General features: G+C 39.3%; 1 protein-coding gene across 3 annotated transcripts; it reads left to right on the forward strand.

Annotated features, from left to right (window-relative positions):
- The first annotated feature begins 1,265 nt into the window (after window positions 1–1,265).
- Window positions 1,266–16,766, forward strand: emsy (EMSY transcriptional repressor, BRCA2 interacting). Of its 3 annotated transcripts, none has more exons than XM_026371636.1 (20): window positions 1,266–1,480; window positions 2,541–2,649; window positions 2,934–3,033; window positions 3,156–3,230; window positions 3,685–3,860; window positions 3,946–4,101; window positions 4,779–5,038; window positions 5,128–5,368; window positions 5,801–6,019; window positions 6,315–6,464; window positions 6,576–6,749; window positions 6,866–7,002; window positions 7,343–7,516; window positions 10,135–10,345; window positions 10,508–10,675; window positions 11,781–11,939; window positions 12,136–12,296; window positions 12,714–13,289; window positions 14,194–14,595; window positions 15,531–16,766. In XM_026371636.1, the coding sequence occupies exons 1-20, from the start codon at window positions 1,478–1,480 to the stop codon at window positions 15,711–15,713; spliced, it is 3,834 nt and encodes a 1,277-aa protein (XP_026227421.1). In that variant the 5' UTR covers window positions 1,266–1,477; the 3' UTR covers window positions 15,714–16,766. The 3 variants fall into 3 exon arrangements, with proteins under 3 accessions (XP_026227421.1, XP_026227424.1, XP_026227422.1); XM_026371639.1 differs by having other exon boundaries at window positions 14,197–14,595; XM_026371637.1 differs by having other exon boundaries at window positions 11,784–11,939.
- Window positions 16,767–21,734: the final 4,968 nt, after the last annotated feature.

Here is a 21,734-nt window from a genome sequence, read left to right on the forward strand (position 1 = left end):
GCAAAAGGAAAAAAGTACTACTCTGTTGTTTTATATAACTCTACGTACTAGGTGCTACTTGCGTTTTCTTTTAGTCCATAGCGACTTATTCTAATAGTAAAGCCCTTATGATGCAGTAGATGATACTGCCCACAGAGAGTGGGTTCACCCTCAGCTGTGTCTGCTGAGCAGCAGGTATCACTGCAACTCAGAGAGATGGAGACAGTTAGTTAATAGAGGATATAACCAACCCTGCAGAGGCTGATTGAGACAAATTATAGCTGGAATTACAGCTGGGATGGAGCTGGTGATTGTGACTGTAGCCGTATCTGTGCTCAATCAACAGTGGAGACACTCAGATACAGATAAAATGAGTTTATACAATAACAGTAGTGGAAACTAACTACGTACATCATCTCCAATATTATATTTCAGTGCAATGAGTACTAGTTTAGTCTTCTACTCCAAAACAAATATTGCACATTTCACTCTTCTACATCTATATGACCTGGTTACTTTTTATTGTAAGAATTCACACACACAGGATTAGACTAAGGGGTTCCAACCTTTTGGGCTTTTTAAAATTAGTGTATACACAGGACTCATATTTTAGATTGTATCAGTCGTAACTAATTAATCTGACAAGGCAATATTAAAACTGGGCCTCTTTGAAAGAACAGTCCCACAAGATTCAGTGAGTCCATCCAGCTAATATTACTCTTGGGTGTGGGATGTAATTGCCAAATTTACCTGATTTGTTCCCCAGAATTAATGTTTGACTTGTGACTAAATGTGACTTGATGAAGCTAGGGTGATGACAAAATACTGGAACATTTGAAATTTACATTGTACATGTGGGTGATAAGTAAATCGGAGTTTGTCATGACTCAAAATAGTCCCCAGTTCTCCTGTTAAATTAATGTTAGCTAAATCTACAGTTCCCAGCTGCCCTGTTTGCAAAAATGAAAACACACATGTCCAAATGACACGGTTTGCATCTGTTGTGCTAATTTTTAGTCCACAGGTTTTAATCATAGTTAAAGAAACATTAATGTACTCACTGATATAGAAAATCAAAAAGTCCGTTTTCTGAGTTAATTGGTCAGAAATAAATATATCCAGTACATACAAATCTAAAGAGGTTAGCTCGGACCCAGTAGTTTTTTTACTCTTTTATTTTTATAAAAAGGTGAGACGGAGAGTCGTGATACACCATCCTTCCGGTTGGGGGCAGCAATGCACCAACTCCTTGTTCGCGAACTGCCATACAACACCAAAATGAAGGAGCAGAAGAAGAAGAAGGCCGGGCGCAGCTAGTTAGCAGACAACATAAACATTAGTTGTTTTGAGGGGGGAGATTGGCCATTGTAGCGGTTTGGCTTTTGTTTTTCATCGGATATTAACTACAAGATGCGGTAGCTGGGTTATATGCTTTATGCTAAGCCGCATTGGTTTGGATGTCGGATATACTAAGCCCTTGAAGTTGTCCTGCTAACGGATGGTAAGACATTGATTTGGCTTAGAGGGATAGCTAGCTAGCTAAGCTAACATCATACATTGCAAAGGTTTTCACTAACATTAAACCAAAAGATGATGGTGAACGTAGAGGTTTATTGTGACAAGAGGTTTCACCTCGCAATAGACATTTAATTACTATATTTGAACATTATAACATCTTTGTTAGGGACCAATTAATAAACCTGTACACCCAGCACTAATGCTAGGTGCCGTTTTCCGATATATTTACAGAAATTAAACCGAAAATATAAGAGATAGCGTTACATGTTTCCTAGCTTGTCTTTAAATTTTGCAAGTTGGTGAAAACACTCATATAATAACTGTTTATTACCTATTGTTATTAAAACAACATAGGCTGTTCTCTGAGCATTTGAGCTAAACAGATTCTCTGTATTTGTATGGTTGGCCTTGTCATCCCGCAGTGTTTTTTCACATAAGTAGTGGTGGGAGGTACTGTCAGTGTAAACTGTTATAAAGCTAACACTTCCTTAAAAATATGGGACACAGGTGGATAATAATCTGTATGCTTTAGAGACATAATCCCAGTAGTCTCTTAACCTTTTCCTTCAGTCAATTGTGCCATTAAAAAAAAACAAATAAACATATCAGTGAATTATGAATTTAGCTCGTATTTTTTATAAGTAACAGTTTAGCACAGTTATTTTAAGTTTATTTGACATGAAAAGTTACCAAAACAAAAACATGAATTGCTTGCGCTGCTTTTATGCTCTTCACATCACTTGCATAACATCTCATTAAGATATATTCAGTCCTATATCTGTGTTTGGCTTGAATTATGCATTATTGGTGCTAATTAACAGATTTATTAATCACAGCAGTACCTCTGACTTAAAGCTTCTTTACAAGCAATAGGATTAATTAAGTTTGAGTATGCTTAAATTAAAATATGTCAATGATACCACTACAGTAAACATAGCTGACACTTTTAGTTTATTCATACTCAACATTTTGTGCGTCATACTTTTCCGTCAAGTCTAATGGGCAATGTGGTTTTAACCTGTTTTTTCTGACCCTCTGTTTAGCCCATGATTCAGCTGGAGAAACCAGTCCTCACTGGTACCATGCCAGTCGTGTGGCCCACCATCCTCGACTTGGGCAGGGATGAATGCAAAAGAATTCTTCGTAAACTGGGTAAGCTCATGTAATACAAAGTAAATAATGGAGGATTAGCAGAGCAGCAGGGAAAATAACCTCAGATGAGGGTGGTGTGGCAGAAGACAAATTGGATTGGTATGTGAAAAACAAGCAGAGCTGTAGGTCTGATAACCAGGTTTGGAAAATTCTAATATATGCTACTGATGAGAAAAGAAAATGGATGATAACTAGAGCAGTTGGAATGACTCAGTGTAACTTCTCCACTTTATAATGAAGATGCTGCAGTGTTGGGTTTTGATAATTTTTGATGTGTCTCCCAGAGTTGGAGGCTTACGCTGGTGTTATTAGCGCCCTCCGAGCCCAAGGAGACCTAACAAAGGACAAGAAGGATCTCCTGGGAGAGCTTACTAAAATCCTTGGGTAATTGTTTGATACATGTTACAAATTGGATTACTGAGGAAAGTATGTTCTCCAGTTCTGCACACAAGTATTGTTTAAGATTTGTTAAACCTTTTGTCCACCCACCCCCCTCATCCTCCCAGTATCTCAACAGAGCGTCATCGAGCAGAAGTCCGCAGGGCAGTCAATGATGAACGCCTCACCACCATTGCATATCAGTAAGTGCACTAACTGTCCACTCCACAGCCATGTTACATAATCTTTTGCAGGCTCCCAGAGTTTCTCAGACATTTCTAAAATATTTTAACAATGAGCAAATAGAACAAAAATGGTATGTTCATTAGTGCAGAAAGCAGATTTTCATCCGTTATGTTGTTTACTCCTGTCTGACCCTCCAGACTTGACACAGGCTTATGTTTTTAGAAACCAGGAATAAGGCACCTTGTATGTGCATTGTTTATAGACAGTAGAAATGTATTCTGATACATCTCCTTAGGTACATGCTGTATGTACATGTGGTATTTAAGTCATGTTAAAATTATGGTAAACATATTTAAATGTAGAAAAAAATGGTATGTTTTGTAAAAACTAACTGAAAAAGTTAGATTTTTCTGTTTGCTTAGGATTTGTAGTTTTAAAACTTGTGACCAATGTACTAAATATCATTTCCAGTATGTCAGGTCCCAACAGTTCGTCCGAATGGTCCATTGAAGGACGGCGGCTTGTTCCATTGATGCCGAGGCTGGTCCCTCAGACAGCTTTTACCATGACTGCTAATGCTGTTGCCACTGCTACAGCCAATCAGAACGCCTCACTTTTGTTGCCAGCTGAAACAGGAAACAAAGAAGGTAGACCAGAATCACTTTGTATGCGACTAAGGCTATATCGAAACAGTTTGCATAGTTGATGACATGACTAATTTCCTTCCTGCAGTGGTTGTATGTTACTCGTACACAAGCACCACCTGTACCTCCACCAGTGCTACAGCGACCAGTGGCACCATAGGAGCAACAGTGAAATCGCCAAGACCACCCAGCCCATCATCCAATGTGGTGGTGCTGCCAAGTGGTAGCACTGTTTATGTGAAAAGTGAGTGTAAACAATTGACATCTGTTTGAATATTTTCTGATTGAAGATTATCAGTTTCATACTGGATTCAGTTGAATTTTGGAGGTGCATTTACACCACAACATCTTTTATTTTGGCCACAACTCAGCCTTTAGAATGGAGGACTACAAGACATCTTTATTTATTACTAACTGATTTAAGCATAATTTTTGTTTCAAGGTCTGTACGTTCTCAAGACCCAAAACTTAACCAGTGCTTTGATGGAAACTTGGCTCAGACTTGCCACAAAACAAATAATTAAGACATTTTTTGCCACAATGCAGACACTGGCTGGAATGTGAATTTCCCAAACACAGTGTCTCTTGGGGCCTATTAGATTAGATTTGACAATTTTACAAGCATTTGCTGCCAGTGCGTGCATGTTTATTGAGCAGCTGGTATGACAGTGTGTGATTTAATCGAATTTCAGGAGGCAAATGAAAAATGGACCAATAGTGAAGCAAATAAGCAATGGGAATTACACTCATAAAAACATCTGAATCACATTTGAAAGTGGAGTTTTTTAAAAATGTTGTTTGCCTGTGATTTAACTTTCTCACTTACTGTTTTTCATTCTTGGTTGGCATGTTCATCACGACAAACATCAGCATTGTTGCTAAGACAAAACATTCAAACTAGGTCATCCATTTCCCTTGCAGGCGTAAGTTGTTCGGATGAAGATGAAAAGCCTCGCAAGCGAAGAAGGACCAACTCATCCAGCTCATCACCCGTGATGCTGAAGGAGGTTTCAAAAGTGTCCCCTTCAGTATCCAAGAACATTACAGTGCCGGTGAGTGGCAGCCCCAAGATGAGCAACATCATGCAAAGCATTGCCAACTCGCTGCCTCCCCACCTCTCCCCTGTCAAGATCACCTTCACCAAACCCACCATCCAGACCACCAGCACCACCACACAAAAGGTTAGTGACACTGGATTCACTCTAATGCTTCTTTAACGCCTCCATCCACACACTGCTAAAAAAGTTTTAAATGTGTTTTCTTTGACCAGGTCATCATCGTGACAACTTCTCCCAGTGCCAACTTTGTTCCCAACATCCTTTCCAAGTCTCACGCTCACAACAATGCTGCTGTGTCCAAGCTGGTCTCCACCGCTGTGCTGACCACACCCACTCAGAAACAGACAGTTGTGTTTCCTGCCAGTTCCAGCCCTTCTTCTAACGCTAACACCATCGCTGTGACCACAGTGGTCTCCTCTACTCCTTCAGTGGTCATGTCAACTGTCGCACCATGTAAGATGTTATGTGTAACTGGTTTTAGTACATCTGTGTAATATTTGCAACATACAGCAAAAACTCTCATTAACTAATCCTTCTTAGAATTAGAACTGTATTAAACTTTTTGGCCACTTGGTGGCAGGTTTTTTCCATTTTCCTCCTTCCTATAGCTGCATTCATTGATTTTCCACCTGATGAGATTGCTGGTTTTACTATCTCTCAGAAGAAGTTCTGTCTAAACACAACATGTAAAGATAATCTTATATTGTTTTTAACACTCTCCACTAAAGGAAAGGTCATTTACAACACAATACCTTATGACATTAGCTATTTTTGGATTACTTTGACCACCTATTTTATGTTGTCAAAATGAGCAGTTTCCTGTGATAACAGGCATCAGTAGACACGAAGCAGAGTCAGTCTCACCATCAGTGTTCACTGTTGTAGGTTCTGCTTCAGCTGGAGTGAAGGTCACGTCAGCCAGACTTCCTTCATCTAAGACCCTGGTGGGGTCACCTACCCAGATCTTGGCCCAATTTCCCAAACAGCAGTCTCCCAAACAGCTGCAACAGAGTTCGCCTTTAGGAGCTTCCAGTGTCAGTCAGACCCAAACGACCAGCACCTCACCTGGAACCAAACCCACAATTCAGATCAAACAAGAGTCTGGTAAGTCTACTTGATGGGATGTTTCTTTCTTTCTAATTCCTTTATGGCTGATATATACATTAGAAATAATAGAGCAAAAAACAATAATTTGCTAATGAGTGTGAAGAGTGTGAGTTAGATTCTTTATGACTAAATTAGTTTTCTTTTATACACCTGAAGTTTTTGTCCAGATACAAATGGTAATAAAACCTATACACACTTAAATATTTTTTCTCTAACTGAAATTCTTGCAGAAAAGTGTGTTTATTACTTTGCACAGAATAAATAGATTTCCTGCTTTTGTATGTGCATGTAGGAGTGAAGATAATCACTCAACAGGTTCAGCCCAGCAAAATCCTGCCCAAACCTTCATCCGTGGCTCTGTCCAGCAGCAGTTCCTCTCCCATCATGGTCGTCAGTAGCAACGGAGCCATCATGACCACTAAACTGGTCACTCAGGCGACAGGTCAGTGGGAATATTAGTCTTAATTAACATCTTGAATGCATATCCTATGACTAATGACCGCAATAATGAGTGCAATAGTAATGAATGCTAACAAAATATTTTTGTATTTAGCTACACAGGCCACATATACGAGACCAACTGTTAGCCCCAACATTGGCGCTAGAATATCAGCCTCCAGTGGCGGGACCACCTACGTCAAGACCACCAGTGGCAGCATTATTACTGTTGTGCCCAAATCTCTGGCCACTCTGGGTGGGAAAATCATCAGCAGCAACATTGTGTCTGGTAAGTCAACAACTGCATATAACAAGTCTGCATGGAAGTATGTGTCTCAGAACTGGAGAGAGTGAAATTATAGATTAGTTGCAATTTAATTAAGTATCATCTTCCTTCTGCCACAGGCACAACAACTAAGATAACCACCATTCCCATGACCTCCAAGCCAAATGTCATTGTTGTTCAGAAAACAACAGGGAAAGGAGCAACCATCCAAGGGCTGCCGGGCAAGAATGTGGTCACCACTCTTTTAAATGCTGGGGTCAGTAAAACATTACAGTAGGATTTTTAGGCACCAGTTGAAATGATTCAAAGACCATCAGTAGTCCATTCAAAACAGCCAGATAATTAGGCATTGTCATATCATGTTTTCAAACCTGTATCGAGAGGTATTTGAAACTGCTCTGTCAAACTGTAACGATTGTCCAGCTTCTCAAAAATGAATATTCTCGGTTTTCATTTGTGTCTATATAATATGAAACAGAATACCTTGGGTTTTGTTTTCTGATCAGGATAAAACAATGTAAAACCCCACTCTGTAAACTTTTGATTGGCTTTTTTATTTTTTTAAATCAATTTGCTGGCTTTTTGCTGTACCTCAGGGTGAGAAGAGCCTGCAAGCTGTTCAAGGGACAAAACCAGCAATCATCACCGCCTCCAGACCCATTACTAAGATGATTGTCACCCAGCCCAAAGGTATGAGCTCTGGATCTCAGTCCACCGCCACCAAGATCATTCCAACCAAGATCGTCTACGGGCAGCAGGGCAAGACACAAGTAAGACACATACCCAGCCAGCTAATCCAATGTTTCCTTTTTTTCTTTGATTGCTTTATTTTGCCCAACTTAAAGTCTACAGCTCCGATATAATCCAAATTTTAAGACACATTTTAAAAACATTAATAAGAAAAATAAAAACATAGTAAATATCATCATAAGAGCATGGTTACCCACAGGTCACTAAAGTTATCATGTGACAACACACACACAAATAAGTTGGCATTCATATGACCTATTGACTGATTAGTAACCAAATAAAAGGGGATGTTTCAAAAGCCTCTTCTGTGAAGGTCTGGGTTAAAGCCGGAACAGATAAAGCAAATGTTTCTCTGACGAACTGTAGTCTTCTTAAGAAGAGGACTTCTTCTGTCTTCTTAGTTATGCATTCAGTCATTAATCTGGTGACACCTGATATTTTCTGGAGAAGTGAGAGTGTGAAAATTAAATGTATCAGTTTAAACAGAAGAGAAAGTCCCCAGCTCAGTTGGCTGACAACTCTATGCTAGGAGTTTTCAGAGTTGACCTTTGCTCTTCCTCCCTTTACTTCCCTCACTCAGAGAGAGATTGAGTCTTTTAACTAAACGAGTCAGTAAAAAGGACAGACTGTCGTCAATGCTGCTGACGTCTGTCTGTGAGATCAAACAGCTGGAGATATGATTGTGTTTTTGATCAATTTAAAAATGGTAAAGTTGCTCTTTCATCAAAACAGTGAGCTTGCAGGCAGCATAATGAAAACAACATTAAAAAGAGTAGGCGTGAGAATGGGCTTATTACTGGAACATAGTCTCATAAGATTGAGATACTCTGAACTCTAGTTTGACTTTATGGTTTATTTATATTCATTTTTTTTATAATCAGTGTCAGGTGTTATACCGTGTCATGAGGCGTAATGGCCCTATACAATGAAACCAGCCACCAGACACTGTAGGTGTGTTTTGGGGATTTTCTTAATTCTGTTTTTGAAGGCTAAACGAGGAGGGGTTGATTCTGTAAAATGTCTTATATTTCTGACACATACCGCAAATGCCTAATTTTGAAAGTATATCTAGTCATTTAAAAAGAAACACCCACTGTCATTATATAGTTTCCTAACAAGACCTTCCCTAATATTTTTTCTGCATGTTTTAAAGAATTTAAAATACAGGTGTCAGAATTTATTTTTAAAAGGCAAATTCCACCATGCTAGTTTTTCCAGGTGTTTTTGCTGCTATTACCTTAATAGAATGATAGTGGTAGCTGTGAACCAAATATATGTTCCCTTTAGGAAGGCCAGACTGAACATCTTGTCATGAGAAAATATTTTATCACCCAAATTCAGTTGTGCTGATTTTATCATAGCCATTCATAAAAAATGTCATAGTTTCAGTTCAGTCAACGTAGTCTGAATCTAGCCTGAATTCAGCTTCTGTTTTTAGTCATCAAGGCAAAATTAAGGTCAGTGAGTCAGGTTGCAGTGTACATATACAGTTTACACTGTCTTTAACACCCACTGTGATGATGTGGGTTGTGCAGTTTCAGTAAAACCACAAACTAATTTTTTTTTCTCTGTTATGTATAGGTACCAACATTATTAAATACATACATCATATACATACATTTAATAAATCCATTTTATATAGTCCCAGTTTTCTGAAGGAGAGAAGCACAATACATAATACAGAAAGCCTGCTAAATATGTCCCATGTTTTCTGACATTGTGCTGAGTGGGCGAGCTGAATGTAAAAGTCTATTCATTCTCTGTGTACAAGGGTGCTCACAGGATGAAGTATGGCTAAGAGAACTTCGGGGTTCTAGTGCACATCTGAAAGTAGCTTAAGTTAAGAGTTGTTGGTAAGATAGAAATCTGACTCAGTTATTAATATTAATTAATTAATTAATTATATTAACTCTGGAAAAATGTAACCTTCAGACGAGGAAAACATTTTATATTACAGAAACAGTTATTGCTGTAAATCCGAGTCAGTAACTGTGATACCTTTGTCTGCTCACTGGCAGGTTTTCTTTAACAAACCCAGAGTTTCTATCTGTCTCTTCCTTGTTGCAGAGTCTGAAAAAAATCCACTTTCATTTCCTCATTCATACACTGCAAATTGGAGGGTATTACCTGTTCTAAGTTAGTTAGTTTACTACCCAGGACTTACTGCACGTTACCATTATTCTGATCGCTTAGGTGAAGATGCCTGGGATCTCTATCCTTACATTCAAATATTTCAATTGTTGAATTAATCCAAAGCGCAGAATAAAGTGTATACACTGTTCATCTTCCTAAATGTAAATTACCGTAATCAATGTCAGTTTGAAGAAAATATTTTGAAAGCTACAGACATGAAACACTAATAAATAATGTTTTATTTGTAATGTCATTGGTCACATTGTTGGAACATCCTACCATAGTTATTGTGTCATATTGGAAATCGTGTGACTTTAAAACTAGGCTACTAATCAATTTTAATATTTAAATCTTTATTGTATTCCTCCTGTATTTACATATTTCCCTTTCCCCACTGACTTGAGTCAACATAAAATTCACCTGCTTAGAAAACCTATTGTTTGGATGTTAAGATTGGGAACCATTGTTTGACAGATGACTGCATGTTCCTTTGGTTTCCTTCCAGGTTCTCATCAAGCCTAAGCCTGTTTTTCAGACAGCAGTGGTAAGCGAACAGACCAGGCAGCTGGTCACTGAGACTCTGCAGCAGGTCACACGCTCTGCAGACATGGGTCAGGGTCAGACCTCAGGTCCAGATGGGTCCACAAAGGAAGAGGTTGCTAGCTTCATGGAGACCAGCAGCCTAGCTGGTGAGACCTCCCATGGTAGTGTCCAAGGTAAAGTTTTGTGATCCTTTTCCATTTTATAGTGATGGCATAATCACAGCTGGAATGTGTGTTTTTGTCTTTAAACATTATTATAATTTGGTTTTGGAATTTCATTCAAAAAGGATTCATAAAATTGTAAATTAGCCTCACATTGTTTCTGTCAATCTTCAGAACCGCAGCCTGTAGTGCACGTGGTGTCCTCCAGAGAGCAGGATTGGACTGAGCAGGAAGTAGCTGTGGAGTCCAGCCCCACTATTATCTATCAGGAGGTAACTGGTGGGGAATCCCAGTCCGCTACTTCCACCATCAAAGCTCTCCTGGAGCTGCAACAAACAACAGGTGAGTCTTTATGTCACGGAAAGTCTGCAGACTTTCCGTGACTAACCCTAACCCCTAACCCTAAGAGGGAAACATGAATGCACCAAACCTGTCAAAAACACTGTTTCACCTGTTCCTTGATAGTTTAAGCCGTGCAGATTTACACTTTTATATAAAACTTAACAATCAAATATAAAAGCCCTTTCAGGAACAGATGAAGCCTAAAAAGCCACCAACCCACAGTAATTATGTTTCTGGCCTGAGGCTTTGCTTTCATAGTAAGCTCACTGGCCTGCAAACCTGTGGAACTGGGTTGATGAGTAGTTGTGGACTGATAAAGGTTTCCAGAAAACATTTGAATTTACAGTGATTAAACAGAGTCATACTGTTCATATAGTAAGAACTGCAGCACCTAGTGACGTTCACATTCAGTGGCATTACCACACATTTAAATGAATCAAATGACCTGTATCTTTGGAGACTCCAGAACCGGAGCACCAAATGTTTTAAACTTAAGAGCCAGAATACTTCCTCAGACCTCCTTATTGAATGGTTAGACTGTTTTGGACTGCTCATCTGAATGGGTTGTGCGACAAATTCTGTACCTTTCCAAAGATTCAGTATTCACACTTTGAACTTGGAACTCTGTGCTCTCTTTGAACATTATGCTTTTATACATAGACCTTTATAACAACTACAATACAAAAAAAAACTACATTAATGGCACAACCCAGAGCTGAATCCAAGTCATGTTTTATCTTAATACCACAAAGTTGTGTGGTATTATTGTACTTGTGCCCCTGTGCAGTATGCAGAATGGTTAAGTGTCATTAAGCTATAACCACTACCACAGTCTACAGTCCTACTCACCAGTCTGTTGCTATAAGTTGTTTAACAGGAATACTGTTCTTACTTATTAATTTATTCCACTTCTACTTCTGTTTTGCCAAATGTTTCAAATTAAAAGCTTTGCATTGGCTCGAGAGGTATAACCTTTCCCTTTCCCTTTAATACAAACTAAGGGACTTAATTTGTGAATATCTCTAAATCTCCTATATTAAAATAGGAGAATGTCTGACTAAACTAAATTGTTCAATTATGCTTCATTTTAATGTTTTGCTCCCAGTAGTTAAAGAGAAAGGGGAGTTCAAACCGAGGCAGCACACTATCGACCTGAGCCAGATGGCCGTGCCCATCCAGCTGCCCCAGGAAAAGAAACCCAGCCCGGAGTCCCCCAGACCTTCCACCTCAGAGGCTGAGCCTAGCACTGAGTACATTGCAGCAGGTACACCCCTCCAGACTGCTACATGACTTACTATGGGAAAGGTATAAATGAGTTTTCCACACTGTGCACTTCCTTTTTCGGTGGTGGGTTGCTCAGTTTCAATGGAAGTAACTAAAACTAAAACCTCAACGTGTGGGTTTAGTCTTCCTTATCTTTACTATGTTTATCTGATAGCATCACTGTGATACCCTTCCAGGTAAAGTCAACAGAGCAGTAGTGCCCTCAGAGGATGATGAAGTGGTCATGTCCTCAAGTCAGCAGCTGGGGAAGCCTTACAAAACCAGCAGCCAGGTTACTGTGGTAACCAAACCGGTTGCTGCCTCCTCTGCAGTCACAGCTTCACATGTCAGCCACGTGGTGAGGACACTTGAGACAAAGACCTCAGTCTGACACTGCTCTATACATTTATAAATGGCTGTTTTTAGATATACACGTTAGCTGTTAACTGTAGTAAAGAAATATAGCAGATAGTGTAGTACATAACTGCACACAGTACAAATACAGCCTACATGTAAAATAGTGTAGACATTCACACTTGTTAAGTTGTGATTGACCAGCTGTGCAGAAACGAGGAAGAAGCCAGGCTTTAAACTACAAAACAAAAAATATTTTAATAACATAACTGCTATACCCAGAACTGAATCCAAATCATCTTAATGTCATGAAGTTGTGTTACATTGTACTATTGTACTCCTTCCTCAATATGTGGAGTAGTGAAGTGTCATCCTCCTCTTGAAAACATCCCTTAGTAGTCTTCTTTGTTGACTGTTTCAGCCCTCTGACAGCCGTGGTAAAACTGAGACCGTGTTAGAGGTGGGAGAGTTGGAAGGTGACACCTTGGACCCCCAGACAGGCTTGTTTTACCGCTCTACCCAACCACCTTCAGACCCCGTGAAGCAAACTACCCACTCTGCAGGTGCTCAGCCACCAGCCTTGAGCCAAGCTGAGGCCGAGCAGGCCCGGCACAGCTCTGCCACCACCCAGCCTACACCACCACCACCACCTCAACTGCAGAGCAAACCTCAGATTAGCCAGCCTTCCTCTTCATCCGCTGCTTTCCCCTCCACACCTCCTCTGACTAAGAAGCTCCCTAAGCTACGAGAACAGACTCAGCCCAAACCTCAGACCTTAACCCAGAGTCCCAAAGATAGACCCCAGACAACACCAGCTCAGGCAGGGGCAAAAGTTACAACACCCGGCACTCCGACCAAGCCCCTAGTGACACCACAGCTCCCAAAGCTCCAGCAAGCACCCACATCTCACCACAGACCCTTGCACACATCTATGTCTCACCCTCCTCCACTGCAGGCACACCACCCTGTCAGCAGTGAAAAGACTGGCTCCAGCCAGGTGAGTGGTTTTACACCTACACATGTCCTGCCAGGAATAAGAAATAACATGCAGAATTTGTTTCCTTGTTTAAGACACAACTTTAGGTGCCTTAATAAAACGACAGGCATCTCCTGAGAAAATTACGCCACAACGTCTGTCACAAACTTTCTTGAGTGTTATCTTGTCTGATGTAACCAGTACATGTGAATGTACTGGGGTTTCCCTACTTCCCTACTTGCCAAATGCCATCACTCATTTGTCATGTTTAACCACAAACAGGCTGCAGGCAGAAGATGTTAATACCTAACTGCAGCTAGGGTTCTTTTTTTATACTGTATAGTTGTGAATTGACTGTAACTGTTAGTCTAACATCACTTTTAGCCAATGTTTCTGAGACTTGAAACGTTATAGTCTTATTAGACTATATAAAACATGGTTTATAGTTGTATTATTAAAAATAGTTAATTAAATAATTATAAATAATAATTAATAATTAAAAAATTAAATCATTTGGATCATTCACATATATTTTTTCGTTGTGAACTTTGCATCAATCTGCTGTAATGCCTTTCTTATCAACATATAGAGCCAGCATTCCTGCTACAGAATCCTTTATACAAATATGTCCTGCACCTTAACATGTTCACCAAGTCGTAAGACAAACAGTCTTTCGCAAAAAGTCTGATTCACATTAGTTTGTTGGAAAGGTGGCTGTTTAGCTACACATTAAACAACATATAAACATACTTGTGATTGTTAGATCAGTGCAGTATTGTGTCAACCCAAAAACATTTATTTTCTTTTAATATTAATACACATATTTATAAATGACAAGAAGAGACATTGGCATTATTTTTAACTGCAATGGAGATTCTGAGTTCTCTAAATTATGTTTCTCGCGTTTTAAATATCTCACACACAGCAGCCAATCATCACACAGAACGCCACCCTCACAAAGATCACCTTTGGCGCATCCCACCCATCGCCGGCCTTTAGCACCGGCGAGGCCACTGCCAAACTGATTCCAGAGTCCAGGTCTGGTCCCTCAGGAGACAAGCCCTCTGTGTCGGACATCCTGAAGATCTCCATGATGGAGGCTGAGATTGACCCGAGCACTGAGCCCATGGTGGTGGATTCCTCCAGTGACTGCGGCCCTCTGGGTAAAGCTCTAGAGGTCCAGGCCGTGTCAGGCACGCTGGACTCCGGCCAGTTCATTAGTAGCTCTGGGGCCTCCATGCATCATTCCCACACAAAGTCCCAGCAGTTCAGCTGCATGGAGGGCCTCACTGCACAGAGGAGCAAAGAAGACCTGGAGGTTATTGAGGTAAAATCTTTATTACAAAATGATATGGGTAATAAATCACACAGGTTCAGATGCACAATGGAAAGCAGATTTGTCAGTATGTCTCTTCACATATTTTATTGAAGCAGGATGGAAGATTTTGGAAGGATTTGGTATGTAATAACTATCATAAAATCAAACAGACTAAACACAGCAGTGTTTATTTATCTCAACATATTACATGATGCTGTTTTTAGCAGCAACAGTTGAGCAAAGGGAGAGGTGCTCTTAAATCTTACACAAACTTAAAGCATCAACACAGAAAACCACAAGCCAGACACAACAGTCAAAACACCCTTCAACATTAAGAGCTGTGGTTGGAGAGATGGTGTACAAGGTCAATAGTGTAGAGATGTTTTGGCTTCTTAAAACCTCATTTGGCCATCACATTGGAATAGACTGGAAAATGTATGTATGACAGTGTATTTTCCAAAGAAAACAATGATTTGACAGTTGGAAAAATGTTCTTTCTCTGTCCAAATGCAACAGATGAATACAGCAACACCTCTGAATCTCAGTAATTAAAATCTCATATCTTGTTTGTGAAAAAACGATAAATTATGGTTTTACAGGGGGTCATGTGCTGACACTTGGAGTGGTTTCAGTAGATCTTGGAAGAAAGTAATTTTTCTGAAAAAACTGAGAATGTGTGCTGACAAAGAAAATACTAGAACTTATCACTTAAAATCACCATCACAGAACCAGCAATCAGACCCAACCCATGGGACAAGGAGGAGTAAAATGACTTAATTGTCATATTTTGTTATTGAGTATTTTGAGTATTTTGTAATATCATTAGCTCTGTTGTTGTTTCACGCACACATACAGGACACTAGTAAACACCAGTATCACCAGGCTAATGTGTGTCTGCTCCACTAGATCGTGAACTGACTGTAACATCACTATGGCACTTGCAGGTGATTCCTCAGTACTCTATCCTGCCGGACTCCAGCCAGTCCAACGTGGTGGTAGAGCCAAGCGGCTTTCTGGAGATCACCAACTACACCAGCCAGCAGCTGGAGGAGGACAGCCCCATGGAGCAGGAGGTGGACAGCAGCAACGACGAGGCGGCAGGAGCCAGCCCCCTCGACCAGCCGTAGTTTGGAGGTTTGGATTTGAACTAAAAGACTATTGATTTGTTTGATGCCTCAGACCCAAGATGTGGACAAGATTGGACTTACGGATTGTTTTTGTGCAAGAGCGGGAATGTTTTCTGTTCTGTAAAATATTAGTTTGTTCATAACAAGCCTAGTATTTTTTCCTCCACACATCTAATGACATATGTATTTTATTGCCTGTGAGGAACGCTGGGTGTAAAATGTAGGAGCGAGGTGAAAGGATTAGTTTTAGTTTGTCCCAGGCAGTTGGACAGCTGCCTCTCCAAACATACCTGATTGCTTCAGCATGTTTACATTGCAGAACTTTTCAATCTACTTTCTACTCTTCAACTACACATTCATGAAATTAATTATGAGGAATTTGGCACTGTGCCTTGTGCCCCTGTACATGGTTTGAGAAACACAATCTGTTTTTATAGACCTGCATTTATGTTGATGGTTGTCCAGAATGCTTCAAATACACATTTCTCGGTAACTTCAGTCACTGATTTCTCCTGTTGAATATAAATATGTTATTGAAGTTTTTGTCTTCAATTTAAACTGTTTTTTTTTTTTTTTTGACTGACTTTGTAATAGTAAAACCTTCAATGCTTATGGGATTTACGTTTTTAGAAGAGGAAACAAAGCTGGAGCAGATTGAATTGCAGTGTTAAACATAAAGCAGAACCAGAAAAGATTCCTGGAGGAACGAAGGCGTCCAACATATGTGTTACTGCTTATTGTAACTGTAATGGAAAAAAACTTTTTTGCTGTAAGAAATTCACAAAGTATGCATTTGCATAGTGTGTTTAAACTATGCATTTCTTTTATACTTTTTCAAAGTAGATGACCAGTTAAGATAAATCACTAAATCTGCACAGTAAATACAAAAGAAAAGATAAATAGGCTCAGCAGAACATGTCACTGTATATAGTTTTACTGGTTTCAACAAAAGAGTGTTTGACTATACAGAAAACAATGAGGTCATCATGTACTTTTGTGCTCAAATTCATATGTTGTAGTTTTAATAAATGCATACTCAAGCACTTCTGTAAAGTTGGGAAACTCATGTTTTTTATGTGTACAAAGCCTTTTTCTTTGTATTGGATTTTTTTTTATAGCTTTACAAATGTGTCATGACTGCAGTGACCTTCACAAATGTACTCATGTACTCCACACAATAAGGCAGGAAAGATTCAGCATTTGATGTTTTCAGCAATTTGCATCTCTTGTTATTTTCTGATTGCACTACCCTGTCTGTGACACTCAATCCTGTGAGCATTTATATCTCCTGAAGATACAAACAACAGCAGTTTAAAAGCACATTTAATGCTCTGGTGAGTATTCCCAGAAGGAACAAATTGGGCTCAATGGGGACTGAAACATATTTTAAACACATTACATGTTCTTTTTTTTCGTTGTCTAAATCCCATTGCAAAGATTTAGCATAATTAAAAAAGAGAAACTAATTGGTGCCGAACCATTGTATTATGTTTAACATGTTTTTAGATTTGACTATATAATATTTTTAAAAGGAGGTTTTGCTGTTGTTGGGATCACACCTGTGAATTTTTAAATTAGAAGTTTTTACATTACTACAATACATACGCCACAGTTTTATAGTGTGTTATGAGTTATTTTTGGCCATGTACAAACACTGTATATCTACTTACACTTGGCCTGAAATCACTCGAAGCAGCCAAAAACATTTCGGGAATTTATGTTGGCTCCTACTGGTAAATTTAAAAACATATTTATTGCATTACAATGACTATCTGAACCAGGTTTCATTTTTATTGGACTCGGTCCTATAATTTTTTATATAATATACTTTTTTTTTTTTTTTCTGGTGGCTCTGCACACTTGTAAAAGCCATAGCACACATGTTTAACTCCACATTACTTTTCCCTCTTCATGCGGAAAGTGAGCCATTGGGCTCCTGGGGGCTCAGATGCACGCTGCCGAGTCTGATTGGTTGGCCTCAAACTAGAGACATGTGGCTCTGTTTAGCGGCATGCTGACTTACCGTCCCTCCACCCTGCACCCTCCTGTGAAGAAAGGTGCCAGAGTCCCCCAGGATAACACAGTTTATTCTGCTCTTAGTCACCTGACTGAGAAACAACTACAAAGAGCAGTTTACTGCAGTATATGACTTACATTTACATTTAGTCACTAGCTTTTATCCAAAATGACTAATAGGTGAAGAATATTAACACAATTCCTTGCAACCTATTCATCCTTGTGATCCACATCTATGTATCAGACATTGTGTTGTACCCAGTGTTGTAAGAAGGATCTAAAATGTCTTGCAGTATCTTAAATAGTTGCTGGATTGAAAAGATGTTTGTCATTTGAGTTTCCCACCATTTGAACTTTGACTCTGAACTATTTCATGCCAGTGTAGATCAGATCTGATAGGTACCTTATAATAATTAGTGAGGATTTAATGCTTTAAATGCATTAACTGTGTTGCACTATAGCTGTTTCCATCCTTAAACTCCATTCATATGTTTTAGGTTAAATACCTTAAAAACAGACCTTGGCTGACGTGAGGCATCCTCGAGGCCTGTTAGGATCTTGGAGAGTGAAGTCAGAGATGCAACATGTTTTCCATCATTATTCTGTCCAGTAAAAGTTGTCTCACTTCTCACAACCAGCTGTTCCTCACATCTCACATTCACCTATATCCATTTGGCATTCTTAGCAGCCTTTTGTTGCCTATAATTTCCCAAATCTCTTTCTGCTCACACCCTCACACCTTCATTATCTTTTCGCCATGAGCTAGGAGATTAAGGCTGTTTACTCTCCTTTTTAATGCATATCTTGGCATAGGCCTTGACAGATATGGAACAATGGCAAGAAATAGTATTGACATGGGCATTTAAAAGTGAGATATTCAAGCTGTTGTGTGCCAAACCCCATATTCTTATATTTGTTTTTAATAATGATGTGAGAACAGGCTAAACTTTGTCTTTTATCATTTGTGAACTCATCTAATAGGCTTCATTAGTTCAGCTGATTGAAAAGGTGAAACGTCCTCTAAACAGCTGCCTTTTGCATAGAGAATAATCTTTCCAAGAATCTCTGTCAGTGAACTCCAGGAAACCGTGTGCTTGGTGGTCTGCTCGCCTTGATGTTAACAACAACAGTTTCCTGTCGGAAAGATTACGGGTGTAAAGGGTCGGGTTTTCTTCAACATGTTTGTCAGTTGAGGGGCCACTGCATTCTTTAAGCGTCACTTGACTTGATTCCATGTCTTTATGCCTTTTAGTGATGTGAGTCCTCCAGTCTGTCTTGGAAATTTCAAACTGTTGTTGGTATGTAGAAAGTACCAGCTAAAGATATTTTCGGGTGGTATCAAATGGAAAAATGAACTAGACTATTAATAAGTAATGTGATTTCCTTGTAGGCATTAATGAGAAAGAGAGCTACATGAGGTCACAGTAACCACTCGACCTTTGACCACCAAATCGAATAAGTTCATCTCTGACTCCAGGGGATAATTTGGAGTCCTTCTAATCCTTTTCTTCAAATTTGGATGGACAACCAACCCAGAACATTGTGCCTTCAGCTCTGGCTATCACCAACGTGGTATTACTGTCAAAGATTATTTAAATTAACACCAATTGATTTTTGTTTTTTTGTTGTTTTTTTTTTTTGCCAGATGGGGCCAGCAGAGAAACTGCACAACAAACGTAAAAAACACACATAATATCACCATATGGAGTTGATTTGCTGAATGTGTTAGAAAACCATATTTGCCTTCGTGTTCCAGCAGAAATGAAATAACCTCAGGTTGAATTTAAGCCCAGTATTTCCTTTTCTGTTCTGGTCTAAACTAACTCCAGAGAAAAAAAAACTGATACTGGTGCTGAGTGTGAGGGATCCTAGATTTGCTGCTGGCTGAAGGAAGAAATGTATTTTATAATTTGACAGAAAACTAGGTCTAGATGCCATCAACAGTTACGATGGGTAAAAATTCTGGATATTGTTTAAGACAAACTTCCAAATCCTGCTGAACTCTGCCAAGCAAACTTATGTAATTCGCATTAATCTTAATTGTAGCCTCACATCAGTCAATAAATAAACTCTTCAGCATTTCCACAGATAATAAAATCGATAAATTTGGCATTTTATTGTGCTTATCTCACGGCCATATGCCCAAAATGTTGTCTTAGTAATAAAACAAACAGCTGGACTCCAAACTGAATCATCCTAGCCTCTAATACACAATGTTCTTGGAAAGGCCTCAAAGCAAGTAAAGTATGCATGTTGTTTTGTTTCTTGTCAGGTTGTATAATACCATTGTCCTCCTGAGTGTGTGTGTCCTGTTTGAATTGAGTCTGTTGCTCTCTTCATTGTTTTAACACAGTTTTAAAGCATTGCAGCTGTTTACAATGACTCTGTAAATGGTGACATTGGGTTCAAGTTTGGATGTTAAAACGTAGGCCGGAGACATAGAAAGAAAGAGCATACCATCAAGTTCATGTATAGAAAATATACAGTCACCTCTGACCTTTCCCGTAGTCTTTGGTGATAAATCGGAAAAGTGAGCTCTGTTTGGCAGTGCAGGGATTACTGCCGATGAATAATAGGATGCTGACTGTTCTCAGCTAGCCTGTCAGTGAGTGTGGAGATCGTGGAGCAAGGCACAGAGAGGTCAACACACACATCCATCTCCACTGAGATACTCCCATAGTTTCCTGACTTGAAACAGATAAAAATAGGATTGAATCATTATCACTCTCATGTTTAAATTAGCATTGTCTGGTATGTATTCGGATCATCTTCAAAAATGGAGAGGTCAGAATTTGAAGAAAGCAGTAGCTTCAGCATTGTTAGCCAGGGGTATGAAGGTTAATTCGAAGGAAATGGGCTTTATGATCAACCCCTCTCAGGAATGTGAACGCTTTAAAATTGTATTTTGTCTACAGCATATGTTTAGACAACATAAACAAAGTCTGTTTTCTCTTTTGTCTCACTTTCTGTTCCAAAATGTGTTGGTTTCTCTCTAATCTAACCAACTCACTATAGCTTTGGTCAAACCTTCCCTTTGAGTAGAGGGTTTTTTTATTTAACTCAGCATGCCTAAACAATGATTAATACAGGTTAGTGTTCATTTATGACTCTATGCTTGGTCACAGAGAAGAGGAAAAGTAACTGAGGTCTGCTTCTAATTAAGGAACCTCAAAAATTTCCCGTAGGGCTCCCCTGATTCTATCTCTGCTGATCTCGTAAACAAGAAAAAAAAAAACAGAACGGGGACAGGAAAGGTCTTTGAAAGGAAATGATGCCTTTCGGGCAGGTGGTACAGCTGCAAAGGCTGGTAGGAGTCCATTTTGTTTTTTCTTTGAGTCAAATAGAGGAAAAGCTACAATCTGGTGCAGGTATAGACTTTAAACTGGGACTAAATGAGTATGTTTTCAGAACCTGTGCAGCTGTGTGACCCCATATCTTCCTCAGGAACTACTGTCCGTTGACCCTGGAGAGGTGATGCCATGCTGGAAAAATGAATGAACTTAGTGTTAAGTAGTTTAATTTAATTTCCAAAGAGATCATTTTCCTGGAATTATGTTAGTAATGGGGGATTTTTGTTTTTGTGTTTCAGCAGTTTGTGATTTTTGAGCAGTGATCCATCCAGCCGTTACTTGAGTCGGCCTTACTGTTTATCAACTGAGTAGTCCTTTTGGCATTTTTAGTTGTGGGGAAGTGTGTAGGATGCAATGCAAAGAGCACCCGCACACTGGACTTTTTGTTTGTTAGTAATGTTTTAATCAGCTAAACAAATGCAATGTGTGCCTGCAGTCACGGACATGTAACATTTAATATTTCCCTAATATTAAATGTTTCAGTTACCTAATTTTAACAATACCACTACATTTCATAGAATCAAAATGTTACCTCCACCTTCTGCCAAAGCAGAGTCGGTAAAAAGTGCCATTTTGTCTAGATGTTAACACAGGATTGATGTAGTGATTGTATTTCTGCACATCCAGTTTCTCTCCTGGTGACAGGATTGATATG

Source organism: Anabas testudineus, chromosome 14 (genome assembly GCF_900324465.2).
Source record: "Anabas testudineus chromosome 14, fAnaTes1.2, whole genome shotgun sequence".
NCBI lineage: Eukaryota > Metazoa > Chordata > Actinopteri > Anabantiformes > Anabantidae > Anabas > Anabas testudineus.

Coding starts and splice junctions, on each gene's coding strand:
- emsy (XM_026371636.1), top strand. Junction 6,020..6,314: donor TCAGATCAAACAAGAGTCTG/GTAAGTCTACTT, acceptor ATGTGCATGTAG/GAGTGAAGATAATCACTCAA. Junction 14,596..15,530: donor AAGACCTGGAGGTTATTGAG/GTAAAATCTTTA, acceptor TGGCACTTGCAG/GTGATTCCTCAGTACTCTAT.